This window comes from Thermobia domestica, chromosome 7 (genome assembly GCF_964235325.1).
Source record: "Thermobia domestica chromosome 7, izTheDome1.hap1.1, whole genome shotgun sequence".
Classification (NCBI taxonomy): domain Eukaryota; kingdom Metazoa; phylum Arthropoda; class Insecta; order Zygentoma; family Lepismatidae; genus Thermobia; species Thermobia domestica.
Genome location: NC_137460.1, coordinates 23,275,863 through 23,295,509, shown reverse-complemented (window position 1 = coordinate 23,295,509; position 19,647 = coordinate 23,275,863). Strand labels below are relative to the sequence as shown.

At 35.9% G+C, this 19,647-nt stretch overlaps 1 protein-coding gene across 5 annotated transcripts in view; it reads right to left on the bottom strand.

Annotated features, from left to right (window-relative positions):
* The window catches only part of sws (patatin like phospholipase domain containing sws), a 112,280-nt gene that overhangs the window by 52,934 nt on the left and 39,699 nt on the right, over positions 1–19,647 (bottom strand). For all 5 annotated transcript variants that reach the window (XM_081764244.1, XM_081764243.1, XM_081764247.1 and 2 more), the window contains exons 15-19: positions 18,494–18,650; positions 14,505–14,657; positions 10,747–10,979; positions 4,292–4,474; positions 612–767 (exon numbers count right to left, since the gene is read on the bottom strand). In XM_081764244.1, the coding sequence (XP_081620370.1) occupies positions 612–767; positions 4,292–4,474; positions 10,747–10,979; positions 14,505–14,657; positions 18,494–18,650 (882 nt within the window). The remainder of the gene's footprint in view (positions 1–611; positions 768–4,291; positions 4,475–10,746; positions 10,980–14,504; positions 14,658–18,493; positions 18,651–19,647) is intronic.

Genomic DNA, 19,647 nt, shown 5'->3' with positions numbered 1-19,647 from the left:
CACATTTGCTATGTTTTTCGTGTGTATATTACACATTTGCTAACTTGAGATTGAATAGCTTGATTTCATATTTACTAGAAATGTAAATTTATAGGCAATAAACAAATGTAAGATTTAAAAATTAAAGTTGGTAGTTTTTTGGTTGGTAGCTCACAGCAGGATTTAAAAATGATACGGTAGCTCAGAAGATTCAGCAGTTTGGCGAACACTGATTCAAACATTGTTATTCCAGTGGTTCTACTGAAGAAAATATGCAATTTGATGTAACTATCGTACAATGTACTGCATCTGTTTTGTCTGTCTTGGTTAGTAGTATTTTATTGAATCCGGAAATTCTACAAAAAACATAATATATGGCCTGAAGTCCTCTCAAGCAGTCTAAATTAATGGTTTTAATCGGCACCACTACCATTAACAAAGACAAAATATACTTAAAAGTGTTGTCGAGGACGAATAAACTTCACCCAATGTTTCATCTATCTATTGTACTGGATTAACCAAATGTATTAAGAACAACGTTTATTTGTTGGTTAAAATCCATGTAAATCTATTTTTTTTTCCCTAATGTATTCATTAATTATCCGATCTATAATACTAGTATCAATATTTACCTGAATAGCTTTGATCATTCCGACATGAGCTGCACCTCTTGCGCCACCACCTCCCAGGACAAGTCCAACGGAAGTTCCCGTCAACCACCGCGCCAATCGGGAGAAGTCAGAATGAATATTTGGTTCGGACAGAAGAACTTTATTGTATAACTCATTCTAAAATTTAAAAGTCATTTCATTAACATATCGCATTTTATCTATAGGCGACATAAAATAAATATCATGTTTGATGAGAATTCGCTCACAAATATATTGTATATTCGCTATGTATTATCCAATTACTCTGCAAATAATAATATTATTCCATTTATTTGTATACTAATTAACATTTTGATGGCAAGAAAAATAGTTCAACGTCTTCAAACGAAGAGATCATATAAACAATACGTTAATGTAAACATTTTACGCATAATTTAATTATTAAAAAATTACAATTTCTTATCTTAATGCATAGTATTATTCCAGACGACAATTTCAAGTTGACGACGACATACTATTGAATAATTCTCTGTGTGCAACGAACATTTTGATTTTTTTTCAACTTTCATTCAAGTGATTCAATTTCTCTTCAGTGACATAAAAAATATACCTTAACTACACTACACTCTGTTTAAATAAGGAAATGATTTCAGGATTGAAAAATGTAAAGGAATCTACATATCAACCAACATCTGTAAACAAACTCACAAAAGGTTGCAAAAGGACAAGCCGAAATTGTAGTCTGAAATAATTACTATTACTCATTAAAGTCTATTTTTCTCTCAAGTTTATCACTGTTTTAAGATAGAAACTACAAATTTTCTAATAATACATGTCTTAAGGTTGGTGTAAAGGGACAAGCTTCGCCGACAGATGTCACTACTGTCTTTGTATCTCTTTTATGTAGTTTTTACCTTTTACGAAAATTCACGATTTGTCTCACAAGTTTCAACGTAGAGACTTCAAATTTTTAGAGAAGGAACTTCATAACCTATCTAAGAGAACAATCTGTGTCGATTTTTTATTTATAATTTCCTTCATTGTTGAAACAGTTATATTGTTAAAGGTTTGAATATCTATTTCAACAATCAAGCCAATTCAACAATGAAGAAAATTCTAAATGAAATATCGGCACGGATTGTTGCATTCGATAGGTTATAAAGTTCCTTCTCTAAAAATTTGAAGTCTTTAGGTTGAAATTTGTTTAAGAGAAATCGTGAATTTTCGTGAAAGGTAAAAAATACATGAGAGAGATACGAAGACTGTAGTGACATCTATCGGCAAAGCTTGTTCTTTTACACTAACCTTAAGGGATTTCAACGAATACAAAATCACCGACTGCCAACGACGGACGCTTTCTGCGGGCGGGAAAAAATCCGCATGAGTGTCCCCTCTCCATCTGCACTGAAGAAAGTCTCCTGCGCTTCATTGGTTTACGCGGAATACGCATATATATTGGTAAGCATGGTATATCAGGGGTGCCCACAAGGGGGGGGGGCTATGACGCAAACTGCGTCATTGAAATATTTGGGGGGTTAAATATATATATAAATATATTTGATGAGGGGGTAAAATTAATCGAAAAGAAGATTTTTTTCATGGAAGAACACCTACGGATAGACAATTGGGGGGTTGTGTCATAAACATAAGGGGGGGTAGGCACCACTGGGTATATATATATATATATATATATATATATATATATATATATATATATATATATATATATATATATATGCGTATTCTGCGTAAACCAATGAAGCGCGGGAGACTTCCTCTAGCGTAGATGTAGAGGGGACACTCATGTGCAAGCGTGAATTTTTTTTTCCCGCCCGCAGAAAGCGTACGTCGTTGGCAGTCGGTGATTTTGTATTCGTTGAAATCCCTTAAGAGTCTTCATCCGGGCGAAATTAAAATACCGCTAATTTTACATTAATTATGTGATATCTTCAAATAGATAAAAAGATAATCGAAATGTGGAACAAGAGCGCCCTAGACAATATCATTTTACATGAGAAACCGTTATCACGACTCACTTATCTGCTTTCGATTTCGAGCCATTTAGAAAATCGGCATTTATTTTCGCGTTTCTAAACAGGTGAAAACGGAAAGCCACTAGGTGACTTGTGATAACGGTATCTCACGCAAAATAATATTGTCTAAGGCGCTCTTGTTCCATATTTCAATTATCTTTTATCTATTTGAAGATATCACATAATTACTGTAAAATTAGCGGTATTTTAATTTCGCCGGGATGACTCTTAGGACATGTATTATTAGAAAATCTTTAGTTTCTATCTTAAAACAATGATAAACTTGAGAGAAAATTAACACAAAGAACTCTACAGAAAAGACTTACAGATTCGATGTTCCAAGCTAGCGAACTTGTTTAATACAAATTATTATTTTTAGATGCATCTACATAAATAACCACTTTTCGTACAGCATGAAAAACTGTTATGTACCAAATCCGTTGTTTAAACTAGTTTGCAGTTTTGAACTCATATGCTCTGGGTCTGGTACATAAACAATTGTTTGTGCTGTGTAGAAAACGGTTATTTACTTAGTTGTACCTTAAAAAAAGCTGTATTTACACGCTAGCTAGATGGAAACATCGAACTTGTAAGTCTATTCTATAGAATTCTTTATGTTGATTTTCTCTAAAGCTTATAAGATGTTTCGCAAGTTTGTTAGGAGATATACATTTCTAAGGTTTTTCAACGAATACAAAGTGTAAGGAAAAATAGAAGTATGTAAAATTCACAATTGCTTGCTGCAAAAGTAGTATTCCGGTTAACTTTAATAGAGAACATGGAGATGAGTGTTATAAATAAATATTCCTTAAGTTCTTTACGTTCCAAAATTAGAAAACCTTACGGCATCCCCTCCAATCGCCTATATACCTTAAAATAACAGGGAAATCCTGACTTATTGGCTAGTTAATTGACTGGAGCTTATCCTTCTTTCCACAACCAATGCTATATGGGATCTAGGATCACGTGCACAGAAACCTCGCAGACTAGCCATTTCGTCAGAATGGGAACAATAAGTCGTATCGGGTTGGTTGATCTGTCTAACCACTCAAACTTGACCATCCAGTTAACAAAGTGAACACATTGAATGCAAGCATTAACAATACTCGCAAATTACGCAATTAACATGTGCTAACAGTAAAGAATTGTTACCATTTCTTCAATGTGTGATGGTAAACTTTTAAAACCTGTACTATAAGTGCGTGTATAAATAACCATATTGCTAATATATTCACAGCTTTCTTCGCATCTTTATGCTGAAGACTAAAGTAAGAAAAAAAAAAGCTTGAAGTGAAAAAAACTAAAGTAATGAAAGTAATGAAAATCCTTCATAAAAGTCATATAATTAAATTTAGATTATTCGATACATTTTTGACTACCACGTAATTTAAGAATTACGTGAAATTGCTCCGAATTACAAAATAAAATTATTTTTTTAAAGCAATTGAAAAATGAAATGAGATCGAAAAACACGTTGATGACGAAAACTTTTTCATAAACAGTAAATTTTACTTTGTTGATTCGCTGTTACTAGTTATTACTCCACTAAACATGTCTGTAGCTCGACAGATGGCGGTGACTTCAGCAAATAAAACGTTTCATATTGCGTGTCTTTATGATGTCTTTTTGTATATTTCATACCTTATTTACCTGATTACAGATACTTACAATGCGAAACTGAGACCTTCTGGAAAACATACGCTTCGGACACTGAATGTGATGATGAGACGAGACCCAGCTACGCATATTCAACCAAGCTACAGTATTCTGTGGTCTGTCACCGCTTTCACGATGAAGCAGAACCAATTCCTTTTGCGTTCGAATGGCTAACCTTTCTACTTCTTTCTCGATCTGAAAAATGAAATAAATAAAACATCAATGACTGATAAAAAGGAATAATGTGAAAGCTGCTGTTTTCTTCCTTACAACCAGTGATGATTTCAGGAGGGTGGCCCGCACGGGAGGGAAATTCCCTCCAGCTCTATACCTCCATTCAGCTAAATGCGGATTACCACTGATTAGATCAATGAAATATAAGTTTCCCAGACCCAGAGAAACATGTTAATTTATTCTACATATTCTTAATTTTAATATTGAAAAGAAATCCTACATAATGTACTTCTACAAGTGATGAAACGTAACAATTTCCAAGCTCTATCACACACAATGTTGTAACTGCAATTTTAATATGTTATTCTCTGGCGAGGTACTTTTTTTTTATGTAGGGAGAAGACACAGAGATTTCTAACTGCAACAATGATACCACTCTCACGAAATCACACCAGTAAGATATCTCATTATTACGGATAGCTTCCTGGACATCATTATACAATATAAATTTAGTACTTACACAAAATGTTCCGAGTAAGTAGCTGTAATTGGCACAAATTCGTTCTTTATTTTCTGACTTTCTTGAGGATACGAAATTACTGATTACTTTCTTACATTCATTTTGAAGAAAAGTACATATCACATTTGGTACCACAAAAATTTAGACAAATGACAAACACTTCTTTGTTCTTATGAAAATTTATACTTTAATAGTTTATAAGAATAACCCCTAGCAAGTATAACACACAGTTTTAATGAAAGCACCAGTAATGTTTATAATTAACATACACCATAATAGACGAGCACTATACAATGAACAAATTATCAGTTGTCATTATATTGCGAGCGGTGATAATGATTAGAAATAATGTAAACAAAAGGCTAATAATCACCGCAAGAAACAAACCTTATCTCTAGGAAGTACTTTCGAAGAACATCGTCTTCAACGTCAGCCTAGGCATACTTCAAAAAGGATTTAAACCATAAAAAAGAATTTTTAAAATGTACTTGCCGCTATAATTAGACATATGTTATTAGTTAAAGTTGACTATTAGATTCTAGATTTTTACTTCGTACATTTTTAAAATTCTTTCTATGGTTTAAATCCTTTTTGAAGTGTGCCTAGGCTGACGTTGAAGACAATGTTCTTCGAAAGTACTTCCTAGAGATAAGGTTTGTTTCTTGCGGTGACTATTAGCCTTTTACTTATATTATTTCAAATGATTAGTTGATTTGTGTTTAGCGTTCCTTTTAGTAGCAAGGCTGTATGAGACCTAGATCTGCAACTTAACATGGGATCCGAACCATATGAGCTCCCACTGGAAATCGAACCCGGGTCTCCCGCGTCGACGCATGCACTGACAATATATCCACAAGGGAGCTTCACACTGCACTGTAACAGTAAAAGCCAATTCGAAAAAATATTAACAAATGGCCTATTCCATCTCAAGACAGGCAGAGGGTACCCAATGATTCTCTCAGATTTTCATGAAATTTAAACGTTATACTAGGTACAAAAATAAAGAACCCGTATTTTTACGTTTTGCTCCCAAAAAAAAATTTGACCAAGTTATGCCCATATAAATTTTGGGTCAAATTTCCCGCGTTTTTGCGGTCAAAATCTTTAAATACATGTATCTCAAGAACTATTTAATATATTTTCACTCTGTTTTGTTTTCCTGAAAGCTCTAAAAAATGAGACTAAATTTAGCTCTATAAGTTATATACGTATTGAGCTATTATTGCTGAAAGGAAAAAAAACAGACCCATTTTTGGGTCAGTATATCTCAAAAACCCCACCTTTAAAAAATTTCATATTTTTCAGGATAGATTCAACATCCATAGATGCTTCTGTATAAATTTCAGAAAGAGTAAATGCTTGGTTCAGATGTTCACAGCACATTTATTAATTGTGTTAATGACGGAGAAATTATATATATTTCTTTCTTCAGGTCCACTACAAATTAGCTCTGTATATGAAAGTGTTCTGAACGTTAGATTCTTTTTCTTGTGTTATACCGTGAAGTCTTCCTGACTGTCCTAAAAGATGTGGTAGTGACAGAATCTTGAGAATATTTTCCACTGATATTGCACACTCATGGTCCCGCTGTTTTTTCCCCTCTGAAAACTTATAGCCCTTGGCCGGTCCATGGGGCAGCAAGAAGTGCACAAGCACTTCCTGAAGTTCAAAATAACCTTGTTTAGCCTTTGTAATCTACCAATCATCATCATAAATCACAGCCAAAAATGAGCCAACTTTGAAGTCTTGAATTTTACATGAAACAACACTCGGTACATATGTTGTAACTGCATAAATTTCGTCTTTCTCATGTTCTGCTGTGCGTGCAGTGTACACTTTTTTGCTACATACATACCACAAATGATTTCTGTATGTTTTTTACAGCCCAAATTCTTGAACTTCTGTGGATGCAAGATGGATAATAGTGATGGCTTTCATATATGTTGCAACAAAGGCAGCGAATTCTGTTGCATGTTGAATGCATTCCAAATGCTCTGATGTCAGGTTGTGCTTCGCTGCAACATGCTTTACTGTTCCGCCTATTCCATCACAAGCAGATTTTCCGTGACCTGTTGCTGAATATAGCCATTTTTTAATTTTCGAAGTTTAAGTTTGTGAGTTCATGAAGTTGATAACGATTTTTAAAATGGCTCGCTACCCCATTCGATATCATTGTGAAAGTTTTAAATGTCAGCTAAATTTTCAGTGCAGGATATGATCATTGTTGCCAGTAAAGCATCTGCCGAATCATGGGGAACATAACTTCTAGTGTTGCTGGCACAGTAAGAAACTCCAGTAAATATGATGTCCTGGTCATTTCTCTAATGATAGCTTCGAATCTCATCTTTCATTATGACCGTCCAATTTTCAGCAAAATCTGCATGGAGCACCAGATGGTGAGAATCTTTTTTAACTACCATCTTCTCTGTGGCTATGGCTTTTCTTCGTATTTCTTTGATGTAAAGATGAGTCTCTGCCTTCAGAGTCCATGTTGCTACTTTTTCAGTGAAAACATGTACTTCTGTTGACTTCATCACTAGCTTTCCTGCTCCCCACACTGCAAATGAAATTTCTTCGTCATCTTTTTTCTTTTTCCACTAATCCAAGAGATCCCGAATTGATTCCTTCCTTTCCCGGACAATCTGCGCATTCTCCGATAGAAGCAAGATTTATTGGAGGGGAGCTCGGTACCAGATTTTGCAACTGTTGCCTGATTTCAGTTTTGTAGTTAGGCAACGATGTACTGAAACTTTTTAACGCTGCACAACAGAGTTCAAAGTTTGCACAGTATATGCAAACGCATACTTCTCGTGGTGTATGGGGAATAATTCATTTCGGGCGAAGTGTGTAAAACTTTGACACGCCAATTTTCACATGCGGATGGTCTTCCGTGAACTTCTGGTAAATTTCTTTAATTGTTCTTGTTAAGAAGCGCTTAAATTTTTGAATACGCTCACCATTTTCTCTCACTGTTATAACGTCCTTAGCATTGGGGCTCTGAAGAGAGCAATCAACATCTCACTAAGGTAATAACTTTTTGCAACTGCCACAGTTTTTGAAGGTAATGAGTAGCCTAAATACAAATCAAGAATATAGTATACTCCATGCATTCGTTGTATTCTTCTGGATCTGTCAATTAAGTGCTTTGTCACGTGGGGAAACCGGACAGTAATTCCGTTTTCGTTATGTTGCTGGGTACAATTGTCACCAATCGCACTTTTTCATTATAAGAGCGGCATCCTTCAAAGGCAGCATTAATCTTATGCCACTGTTCGCAGTTAACACACACTACACGCTGAGCACTTAAATTTTGTGCATGGACAGGGATATCATAAATTTCAGCCAACTTAAAGAGTTTGTTTTTGCTTCAAATTCTGTTATCAGTTGCTTTCGTTTTCTGGTCACATAAGCTCCTCTTCTTTTAGGCTTTACAGCTCAGTGGTGTCACATTCAAGGCTGGAAATGGTCGTGTTCATAGTTTGCATCACTTCTTCAGTTTCGTTAAATGTTGTGTCCATATCAAGTACATTAATTTCAGGATCACTTTCTTCTGTAGAAATATTTCCTGTGCTTGCAATTACATAGGAAACATACTCTGCTTCTTTGGAGATGTCAGAACTCACTTCAAACATATTGGAATACCGGCGATAACAGCTGAAACAAACCAAAGTCTCACTGAATATATCATCACGTTTAAATAAGTTTTTCAATAAAAAGGACATATCTTCCAGTTTCACAAATCTACATGTTGTGCTTTTGTACACTACATTTTTATGTTCATGTTGAAAATCTGGGCACTTATATCTTTCACCAGAAAAAAAAAAAAAAAAAAAAAAAAAAAAAAGATTTTCCACTCTTTTTCTCCATAACTTTTAGAATGATGTGCACAGAACTTTACCGAAATGATACAAAAATACCAGTACGTGTTCAACCCTGAGTACACAACTCTTAACATACATTCCAATTTCCAGCTGAGTTTATAAAATTGAATGAAGCACGTCTTCTGATCGGCTGGGAGTTGCGACTTTTGAGCCACATATTTTATAAAACTCTTGCTTGTTGCAGAAACAAATTCTCTGTCACAAAAGTATTTAATATGATAACCAAGTACAAGGTGTTCAAGCTAAATTTGACTCTTTGTATGTCACACAGAAATACGTAGTGCCGAGACGTATTTACCAGAGTCTAAACATGTTTTTATTCTGTCATTTCAGTTACACTCGTAATGACAAAAGGCTCTGCAATGGACGAGATGGAAGCCATCAAAATATTGAAAAAGCGTCACCTGAATCACGATGATTTACGCCAGACACCCTAATTCCGCAATCAAGATAGTTACTCAATGCTGCGTGAACACCGTAAAAGCGATACAATGTGAAATGCAGAGGTATAAAAGAGACTACGAAGCCGTGGCAAGTAAGAGAATACACAGACGATGTTCTGTTTGCCACAAAATACCAGAATTCATCTTACATGTGACGGAAAACCCAGATAAGGGGAAAGATAGCCCGTAAACAAAACTCAGACGCTCCTGACGTGCAAAGCTGTGGAACACAGCCTCTGTTACCCCTTACATCCATTTCAACATTAATTCCCATACAAAGTGCAAATTAAGTACCACATACAAGGCAAGGCGAGGCGAGGCGAGCCGAGCCTGTCCCTGACTGAGTTCGGCCACCAAATATACCGACCGTCATTTCTTACACAATGGGCTACTTGCATAATTGTGGGACGTTAAACTGAAGTATTTCATTTTCATTTACAATGGGTTACTTGACCCCAAATTTTGTTGAGATCCGGCCAGTAGCTACAGAGAAATAAATAATCAAATATAAGGCGGGTAAAGCTTGTATCTAGCCGAGCTCGGCCACCGCATGTAGCGATCTTGGTTTCTTAGACGATGAGCTACTTGCCCGCCAAATTTGGTTTAGATCCGATTAGCACTTACCAAGAAATAAAGTACCAAATACACACACATATCTGGGGTGAAATTAAGCTCCCGTATGCTTACACCAGGAGCTAACATGGGAATACGAGCTCTAGCGTGGAAATGAGTATTACAGCATCTAGCTGTGTATAAACGGACTCTGCTATCACTCCTGCAAGAGGCGTAAAGGCTAACTCAATAGAAAATGCTCTGGCAAACTGTCTGGCAAAGGAAATCCTTAACAAAGTGAAACATTCCGTCCAACATGGAACAACGCAGTTCTCTGATGAAGAAAGCTTTTGTCAGGATCAGTTTACACAACCTCCAGAACAAAAGATGGCTTCACTACAATCCATAGAACTTTCATAGTGTCACTCACACTAAATTTTCCAAAATTGTCCTGGTGTTTGGATGTGACTCCAGTGAGGGTGATGTGAAATGAAATCTGAGTTTTACGTTCCACGAGTATGCCGGTTAGGCTAAAGGAGACGGTGATTATGAGAAATGAATGAAATGGTGGAATGAAGAAAGTGGGAGGAAACGGGAGAACCCCGAGAAAACCCACGCACACGGTGTTTGTCCACCATGAGGGTGATGTGATACCACTACAGGGACTCAGATTGAATTAGACCGTAAGACCGTTGGGAAGACTCAGAAGTGTCATACATTTTTTATGATTTCACACGCTCTACCTCCGCAGGCTGTGGCAGCTATGGATACTGAGGATGGCTTTCATGTTATAATGTGTTTCGTACCCTCGATGATTTTACGTTATCAATATATAATGTTTGCTTCTATCTAATTTAATTCATTAATAATAATAATGAGAAATTATTAATTGCATACCTTCCCAACGCATGGTCCTTTATCTGCGAGAGCAACAATTAAAATACAGTCTGCCTGCCTCACACATCGCTGTGTCCACGCTGAAAAGGTCATATCACACTGATATAGGGCTATTCGGTGTTGGTCTTCTTGTTGAGCCAACCACGACGTTAGCCGGTATTCGTTATTAGGATCCATAATAGATGTCCCAAGAGTTTTACGAATAGTATCAGAAGTTAATCGTAACGTTGGACCTAAAATCGAAATAAAAGCAATTAACACAAAATATTCCAAATGAATTTTTTAAAAAAAATCATAAACTTTAATAAGACTATGCTAGCTGAGAATATGATTAACGCAAATAAGTGATATACAATAGGCTCTCGACTATCCACCTAGTTCAAAAAATAAATAAATAAAATGTGATAACCATCGTCGAAAAATTGAAAGTCATAAGAGTATCCAGTGGAAACGCCCCCTTGTGGGTCAGAATAGAAAAGAAAATGGGAAGAGGTAGATCATTTCAAATAGCTAGGAAGTATTTTGACAAGAGAGAAAGTCAAGAATTGCCATACCCAAAAAGATATCCAACAAGAAAAGATCCCTCTTAACTAGCAGGCTTAATATTGGTCTACGGAAGAGGCTGGTCAAGTGCTATATATGGAGTATTGAACTGTATGGTTCGGAGATTTGGACATCACGGAGTTAGAGAAGAAATATTTAGTGTGCTTCGAAATGTGGTGTTCGAAGAAGATAAAATGGACAGAGAAAGTAACAAACGAAGACGTTTTAAAACGAGTAGGAGAGAAGAGGATATTTTAGCTGGCATATTTCGTAAGAAGGCCAATTGGATTAGACAATTTTGCGAAGAAATTGTCTTCTTCATACCTCCATAGAAGCAAAGACGAGGAAAGCGAGGAGTAGGAACAAGAAAAACACAACTAATTGATGATTTGAAAAAAAAAAAAAAAAATATATATATATATATATATATATATATATATATATATATATATATATATATATATATGTGAAATTAAAGAGGAAGCTGAAGATAGAAAAACGAGGAAGAAAGATTTCTACGCCCGAATATTAAAACTCATTAGTTCCAGGACCTGCCAACAAGCAGAATACTTAATAATATATGTATTGAATGATCTACTCGATTTGCAACACCTTCACTTTGCCTTGGAGAAGCTGTCGTCTATCAAGAATTTCTTCAAAAACTAAAAACTGACTCTTTAGACCACCTTTTCACATTTATGTAATCATTTAACAATGAAAAATAAAATAACTGTAATTATTTATTAAAAAATTAGACCTACGTTTCACATCAATGTTTTGTTTATTTTAAAATTTATGTTATGTATAGTGTGTATATCATTTTATGTTTCCTGCACACTAAGTTACACATTATAAAATTTATCTTAAAATTTGCACAATGTTTTTATTCTTAAACTTCCTTTTTCTGTAATAAATTGTTAAAGCATACAGTACAGTAAGAAACAAATATTTATAAATGACTGGCCTGTACTAAGACGTCAGAAAATATAAACAATAACGGATTTGCATTTTTTTTAAATGTGTTTTTAACGGTATGGGCGGAGCAATAAGAAAACAATTAGATCTCCGGGCTATCTTTTTTTAAGAAAAAAAGAAAGAGAAAGAAATCTGCCCTGCACTTTCGGCACATTAGGCCGAATAGCCAGAAGTTTACTGCATACACAAAAATGTAAAAAAGCATGACTAGGCTATACATCAAACCCAGGTCTCCAAGTTACCATGCTGTACTACTGCGCTATAGAGTCCGCTCTCTCAATACTCATATTTTCCTCCACTCTTGAGGTTGGAGCTCAGTCACTCAGACCACATGGATTGTACCTTAATTTTTGTTGTTTAGACAAACACTGTCTACATTACAGAACACTTACGATGGTTCAATTTGTGTTATATATGATACGAGGGTTGATCAGAAAGTAAATTTACAAACCCTGCCGTGAAACGTGTATATATTATTTCATACAACCAATACAGCCAACATATAGTACATACATTAGGTTATTTTTGGACAGTCTCCATATCGATTGAAACACTTGTCGCATCGTGGGATGAGTTTGAAGATTCCTTTCTGGTGAAAAACCTGTCTTTGCGTGTTTAGAATTGTTGTCACCTCGTCGTCTGAAGCGAAGGGACGGCCTCCTACATGCTCCTTCAAGTGCGAGAACAGGTGAAAGTCACTTGGAGCGAGGTCCGGGTTGTAGAGAGGGTGGTTGATGTCCCAGCGAAACTGCTTCAACAGCGTGGTGCTCTTCTGGGCTCTTCGTCGGTGACGTTTCCTCTAACAGCTGCAAACTTTTGGCACTATTCTACGACATACTGACGAGACATCACAGCCTCTCCGTAAACCTCTACCAGCTGCAGAGAATTTCAGAGCCGCGGTTACATGTTTCGCCCACAGAAATTGAATAACTGAGTGGACTTCTTCGCGAGACTAGTTTTCCAAACGAGTCGGCATTTGTGTTTACCTACAACTCGCGCCGTAGCGGGAGGGTGGCTGAAACTTCGCACGGTTGCCAACTCCACGTATTAAAATTACCGCACACTTTTCATTCCTCTATAACAGACGAAACTCCACCAGAAATATCGGCGTTGTAACCTTAGTTTTTGATCCTTCCTCGTAAATGAAGGATATAACTGATTTTATATCACACCATTTCCTTTACAGATCCAAATCCAATTAAATACAGAAAGAGAGAGAGAGAGAGAGGGAGAAAAATATTTTATTATACTTTCATTAGGATGACCATACGTCCCGTTTTGATCGGGACAGTCCCGTTTTAGGGGCTTGTAACGGCCGTCCCGTCAGTAGATGGAAAAAAGTAGTATTTGTCCCGTTTTATATAAATAAAAGAAATAAATAACAAAGCTAATACCTTTACTCCCTGTAAAGATACAAAAATTGAACTGAAATTCCCTCATGAAACATGATCTATAGTTCGCAATACTGTTCAAAAGGCAGCAAAGGTTTTAACAGTTGCTTGTTTGTTGAACAAACTTCAACGTGTCTTTCCTTTTCCATAAGTATCGAATTACAACAAAGAGAGACAGAGAAGGGGGAGCTCTGATATCAGGGCGCTGATAAGAACAAAGGTAGGCCTAAAACTCAAGAGTTGCTAATTCAGCACCAGTAGCAATCCTAACCACATTTTCTTTCACTTCTAGTCGTTTCATAGTCATTTACGGTATTCTTCAGTTCAAGAGTCAACTTCTCATCCAGTGTAATATCAAGGATTCGAACTAGGACAAAGGAGCAAATGCAGATAGCATCGTACCCTATTATATTTTAAGTTGAATAATGATGTTTATATTTTATACCTTTTATATATATATATATATATAAGCTATAAAATATAAACAAATAAACATAAACATAAACTATAAACATAATAAACATAAACTACATAAACTAAATAAAATATAAACTATAAGCTTTTATATATATAAGCTATAAAATATAAACATCATTGACATAAACATCAATGTTATATTACAATATAAAAATATTACGCATTACTATGGAAAACAGGAACTAATTTACACACTGACTTGTTTCTCATTTCTCATGATTTTTAAAAAGCTGGAACCTGTCCCGTTTTCAGCTGAAAATATTATGGTCACCCTAACTTTCATTTGACTTACAAATGGTTTGCGCACGAAATCAGAATCAATATTTAAAAGTAATAAAATTTAACAAAAAATAAAAGTTCTGAAGATCTTACCTATGGCACTTAGTGAATGATACAATTCGTTTGTGAAAGCAGTTAACGGAACGTCATCAGAAACAGGAACTATTGCAACAGTTGAGAAATTCACCTCTGGCGAAGGACGTGTTTCAACTGGTTGAGGAATACTACTAGGTTTTTGCCATGTACCTACAAAATTAAATAATTAATTAAGTAATGGTGCAACGAAGCAATTATGATTTGTAGACAAGCAATTCGATAATGGTAACAGACAAACAAAGTACTTTTGAAATTTCTCAAGTTCTAAACTAAACTCTGTTCCAGATACCATTCTTTTATTTTAAAAATTGATGCAGGATTTAAAATAGTTTATTTTCCTTTGAATAGGCTGTGATATGAAATCAGAAAAGAAATAAACACAGGGTTCGACAAAAAGACCTCCCCTATCTGGAGAAGGCGCTGCGTGAGTTGTGGTTGGGATACGGCGGCGGAGGGAATATCGATCGACAGCGGTACATGTGCTATTTTTAGTAGCCACAATGGCGTGGCGCGATGAGCATTGTGCTTTTCTTGCAGACGAGTATATTCGTAATGGTGGTTCTGTGATTACTGCTCAGCGGACATTTCATATTCGGTTCGGACTTGGCCAACATGATTTTGTTCCGGATAGAAAAACTATTCAAGTTCAGGTAACAAACTTTAGAGCAACAGGTTCTGCACTGAGAAAGAAAAAAAAATCCTAGCCGAGCTCGGACAGTAACAACGGAGGAAAATGTAGCGTGTGTGAAAGCGTCCATCCAGCAATCTCCGAAGCGTTCAGCACTTACGTCACAACCATTATTACGAATATACTGCTCCACAACAAACGCACGATGTTCACCGCGCCACGCCATTGCGACTACTAAAAATGGCACGTATACCGCTATCGATCAATACTCCGTTCGCAGCCGTATCCAACCACAACTCACACAGCACCCTCTCCAATACTAGAGGTCTTTTTGCCGGACTCTATATCTACCATTTCAATTCTCTAAACGTTAATTTAAGAAAGAAAAAAATAAACAAATGTCTAAGAAACATTTATGTTTCAATAAACATTTTAACAATGCAACACAACCGTTGGGTTTTGGAAATTATTTCTTTCCTTTAACTGATACAACAAAGTCTATAAATATTTACAATACTCATGGGATACATTTTTAAATATTAAGAAACTGTATCTTCCAAATGTCATTTTATTTAACTCCGTCAACTTAATTTTCGGCAGCTGATACCTTTCGCCAAGCGTTATGCTACAAATCGACTTTAAAAACTACAATTAATAGATTATAACTCAAGAAGGAAGCACATGTAACATTTATCTCAATATCATGAAGACTTTAATTGTGGATTTGTTATTAACTTAGATTACCATGTTTTACTTTAATATGAAGCAATAAATTCTTGAGTACACTGAGATATAATTTCCAAGTGGAAAACTGAGCTCCTTCGTGGCTAAGCAGTTAGCGTACGCGCCTTTAGCGTGGGAGACCCAGGTTCGATTCCCGGAGGGAGTTCATCTGGTTCGGATTTCACATTAATTAGTGGGTCCCATCTCATATAGCAGAGTTCCTACTGATCTGGATAAATCTATTTCCCTGACTCTCCCACGAAATTTCTGGACTTGCATGGCAGGTGTTGGATGACGATGACATATAAATAAGAAATAAATAACTGTGAATATTTATATACAAGAACATTTATCCTATAGAGACAAATAGTAATCAATTGCTCATACATTCCACTTATCTCCCATAAAAATCTGAGCAACGTCCCATACTGTGATCAATAATATCTACCCACAAACGTCTGACAATCAATTACTCTGAAGACACGATACTTCTTATACATTCATTCAACTGATAATGGTTAACTAAGCTGAAATTGGTGTACAATTAATGTTAAAAAAATATATATTTTTATAAAATTTCCCCGACTTCCACAGATTTCCAGTCTTTTTCCCTGAGCTTCCCTGACCAACACCATTTTGATTGAGTTTTCCCTGACTTCCATGACAAGCAGGAACCCTGTACAGCCTCACTGCTGAAAGGGAAGTTAAACTTAACTCAACCCAAGCGGAAGAGTTCCTTTCTTTTTTCACTTCTATCAACAATCTAAGTTTATAAATCAAATCTTATCGTAAACTTGGAAAAAGGCAATTACACAGCTACCGAAAATAATGCTGACAAAGGCAAATAAAAGGATATTTGAAAGGTACTATTTCTTAGAAACTCATTCCATGTTCTTGTATTTTATTTCATTTATTTATTTATTTATTTATTTTTTCATACGCAATATATACCAAATAGCAGAGAACAATATGGGAAAACATAAGAAAAAGTGAACAATTGAAAATATGTGAAACTAGCTGCGCCCGCACCCTTCACTGGGCTAAAATTAAGTTCAGTTAGTCCTTTAAATAATTTTTGTTTGTCCAGCGACTCATCAATGTTCTTTTGCCTTGTTCATTGTCATTGCAAATCGAAGTATAGTAGAAAACTGTGGTCGCTTCAACGGAATGCCAGACACTGAATATTCTTGGCAGATAGATTCTTTCGTTCTGAAAATCTCAAAATACAATAGTTTGCTCTCACGTTCGTCAGGCATTTAAACTAAACATATAATAAGTTATACAGATAAGGAACACCCTGCACATCCAGTGCTTTTGTATCCCTGTTAAAACTTTATAGTGAAAATACGAAACAAGACTTAATTTTCTTCGGAATACTTTTAAACTTGAAACATGAACGGACATACATATATATGTATATTAATGAAAGGAGGAACCGAATTTTTTACACACCAGATCCTCTGTAGGTGTAAATTCAAAATACACCAAAAAGAAAAAATACCGTGCCAATGCGTTAGACAATACGCTAACCAGTCCGCTTCCCACGACAGCATCCAGTCTCACTTCTGAAGTCAGTGCTCTAACACAATGACGTAACTAAGGGGGAACAAACGGGGCTTGTGCCCCAGGAGCCGGATTGGGGGGCCGGGGCCGCAAAATTAGTCAAATATATATTTTCTCTATAAGGCAAGGAAAGGAGTTTTAGCAAACTAAAGATCATAAAAGTTACCTCAGAAACTCAACAGGACAACAACGACTCACCAACCTTAGAATCATATCCATAGAGCATAAGTTAGCTTCAAAGTTATTTTTTAAGGATACTGTAAAAATCCTTGAAGTAAAAAGAGCCCGCAAAATTAAATTTTAGTTCCACCTGTTTTCGTTTTCATTGATAAAAGATTTGTAAAATATTCGAGTATGATGCTCGAGACAACAGCTTGACTGTTTGTCATAATTAAATATCCTATTCTACAGCAACATACTATTGAATCATTCTACACATCCCGATATAATTCAAAAAAAACATTATGATTTGCAGTTATTATGATAAGACTATAAGAATATATCAAACATGCTACTCTCAGATTATTTGACAATCAAATACTAATTAGTCTGGTGTTTTATTTTGTACTAAAAATTAAATTATATACTGCAATTTTGAAATCAAGCTATACTACTTGAAGAAAAAATGGGAAAGGAGAATTATTGTGTGATGTTAATATCAAGTGTAACCGGGGAGCGTTTTGATTTGGTTGGTCAGGTGGGGAAGGGGGACGCTAAGGTGACTTCTTGCCCCGAGCGACAACTGGCCTAATTGCGTCACTGGCTCTCCACTCAGACCACACGGCTTGTACCACAGTCTAGCTGTTGTGCTTGGACTGTGCCTATCCAGTGTCTATATATTGCAAACCCCTTTTGACAGTTATAATTTCATATATATTAATAGAAACAAGGAAACAACCGAATTTTTTACATATCAGATCATCTGTAGGTACGAATTTAATAATACACCAAGAATGAAAAAGTGAATGACTGGCCCAAGACTCGAATCCGGAATCTTCGGTATACCGTGCCGATACGTTAACCACTATGCTACCCAGTGCTATGATACCCAGGTAATTCGCTACGTACGTACCTAAAATCCTGCGTCCTAGAAGATTTATTAATCTAGTAACTACAATAGGAAACCTCAATTTTATCGCATTAAATAAGCCTTCAGGTAATTTTGCAAGTTCGGAATCTCTCACAGCCATCGCGGTGGTACTTCGAGGAGTCTGAGTTACCATTTCAACCTAAAAGAAAAGTTGCAAGCATAAAATAATAAGGGCAATTGGTAATCTTGAATAAACAATACATAAATATTTAATGTGAGAAAGCTGATTAAATGTTGGCCCATTGTGAACCCACTCATCTGCGAAATGATCTCAGATATTGTGGTGATTTTGATGTTTTTACCACGAAATGAACTTAAAATGACATTTCTAGATTTATGTTAAACGGTTATGCTCTCAGGCTAAAGGAGACAGATGATTAGTGAGAGTGAAATTATGACACAATTAGTGAAATGAAAATTCTTGAATTGAATATCGAACTCGTGGAACATATTTAAACGTAAAATACTTACCTTCAAAGTGTCTAATGAAGATATCATTTACTTACTAAGTCGAGCTGTACGGACGCCAATTCCTCGGAGTTTTTTTGGATGAAGTTCTGAGATACTTTTTGTTTTTCTTTCTTTTTAATAAATCTAATCTAGTTTCTCACTTTCCGTTTGGACTGTAAGTAATTGGAAAGTTCGCTGTTGCACTTGGTGAGAACTTTTCATTTAATCCTTAGTTTAACTTTCATAGTTATATGCTCTGCAGGCTACAGGAGACGGAATATAGTGGGAGAAAAGGAGAAAACTCACGAGAAATTCACCACAAGTTCATATACTCTGAGACTCAACTTATGCTCTTTCACACTAAGGTAAGACGGGTAAGACCAAGGGCACGATTTCTCTGTAACTTTCAGGGGGCCCATTCAGAGGTGCGTGCGGTTGCAGATAAGGGTCTAAGAAGGCATATGTGAGGATTTTGAGACAAACTGAATTCAAATTATGCCAAATATTGTATATTCATAAAGAATACATATAACAATAAAAAATACATATTCATAAAAATACATGGGGGGGCCATCAGCATTCAGGAGCCCGGGTCCCTCCTAGGATCGGCGCCCTTGGACAAGACTATTAGACGAAGCCATGGGGTCATGTTTTCCCAAGATATATCTAGTAGCATTTTTTGGCTA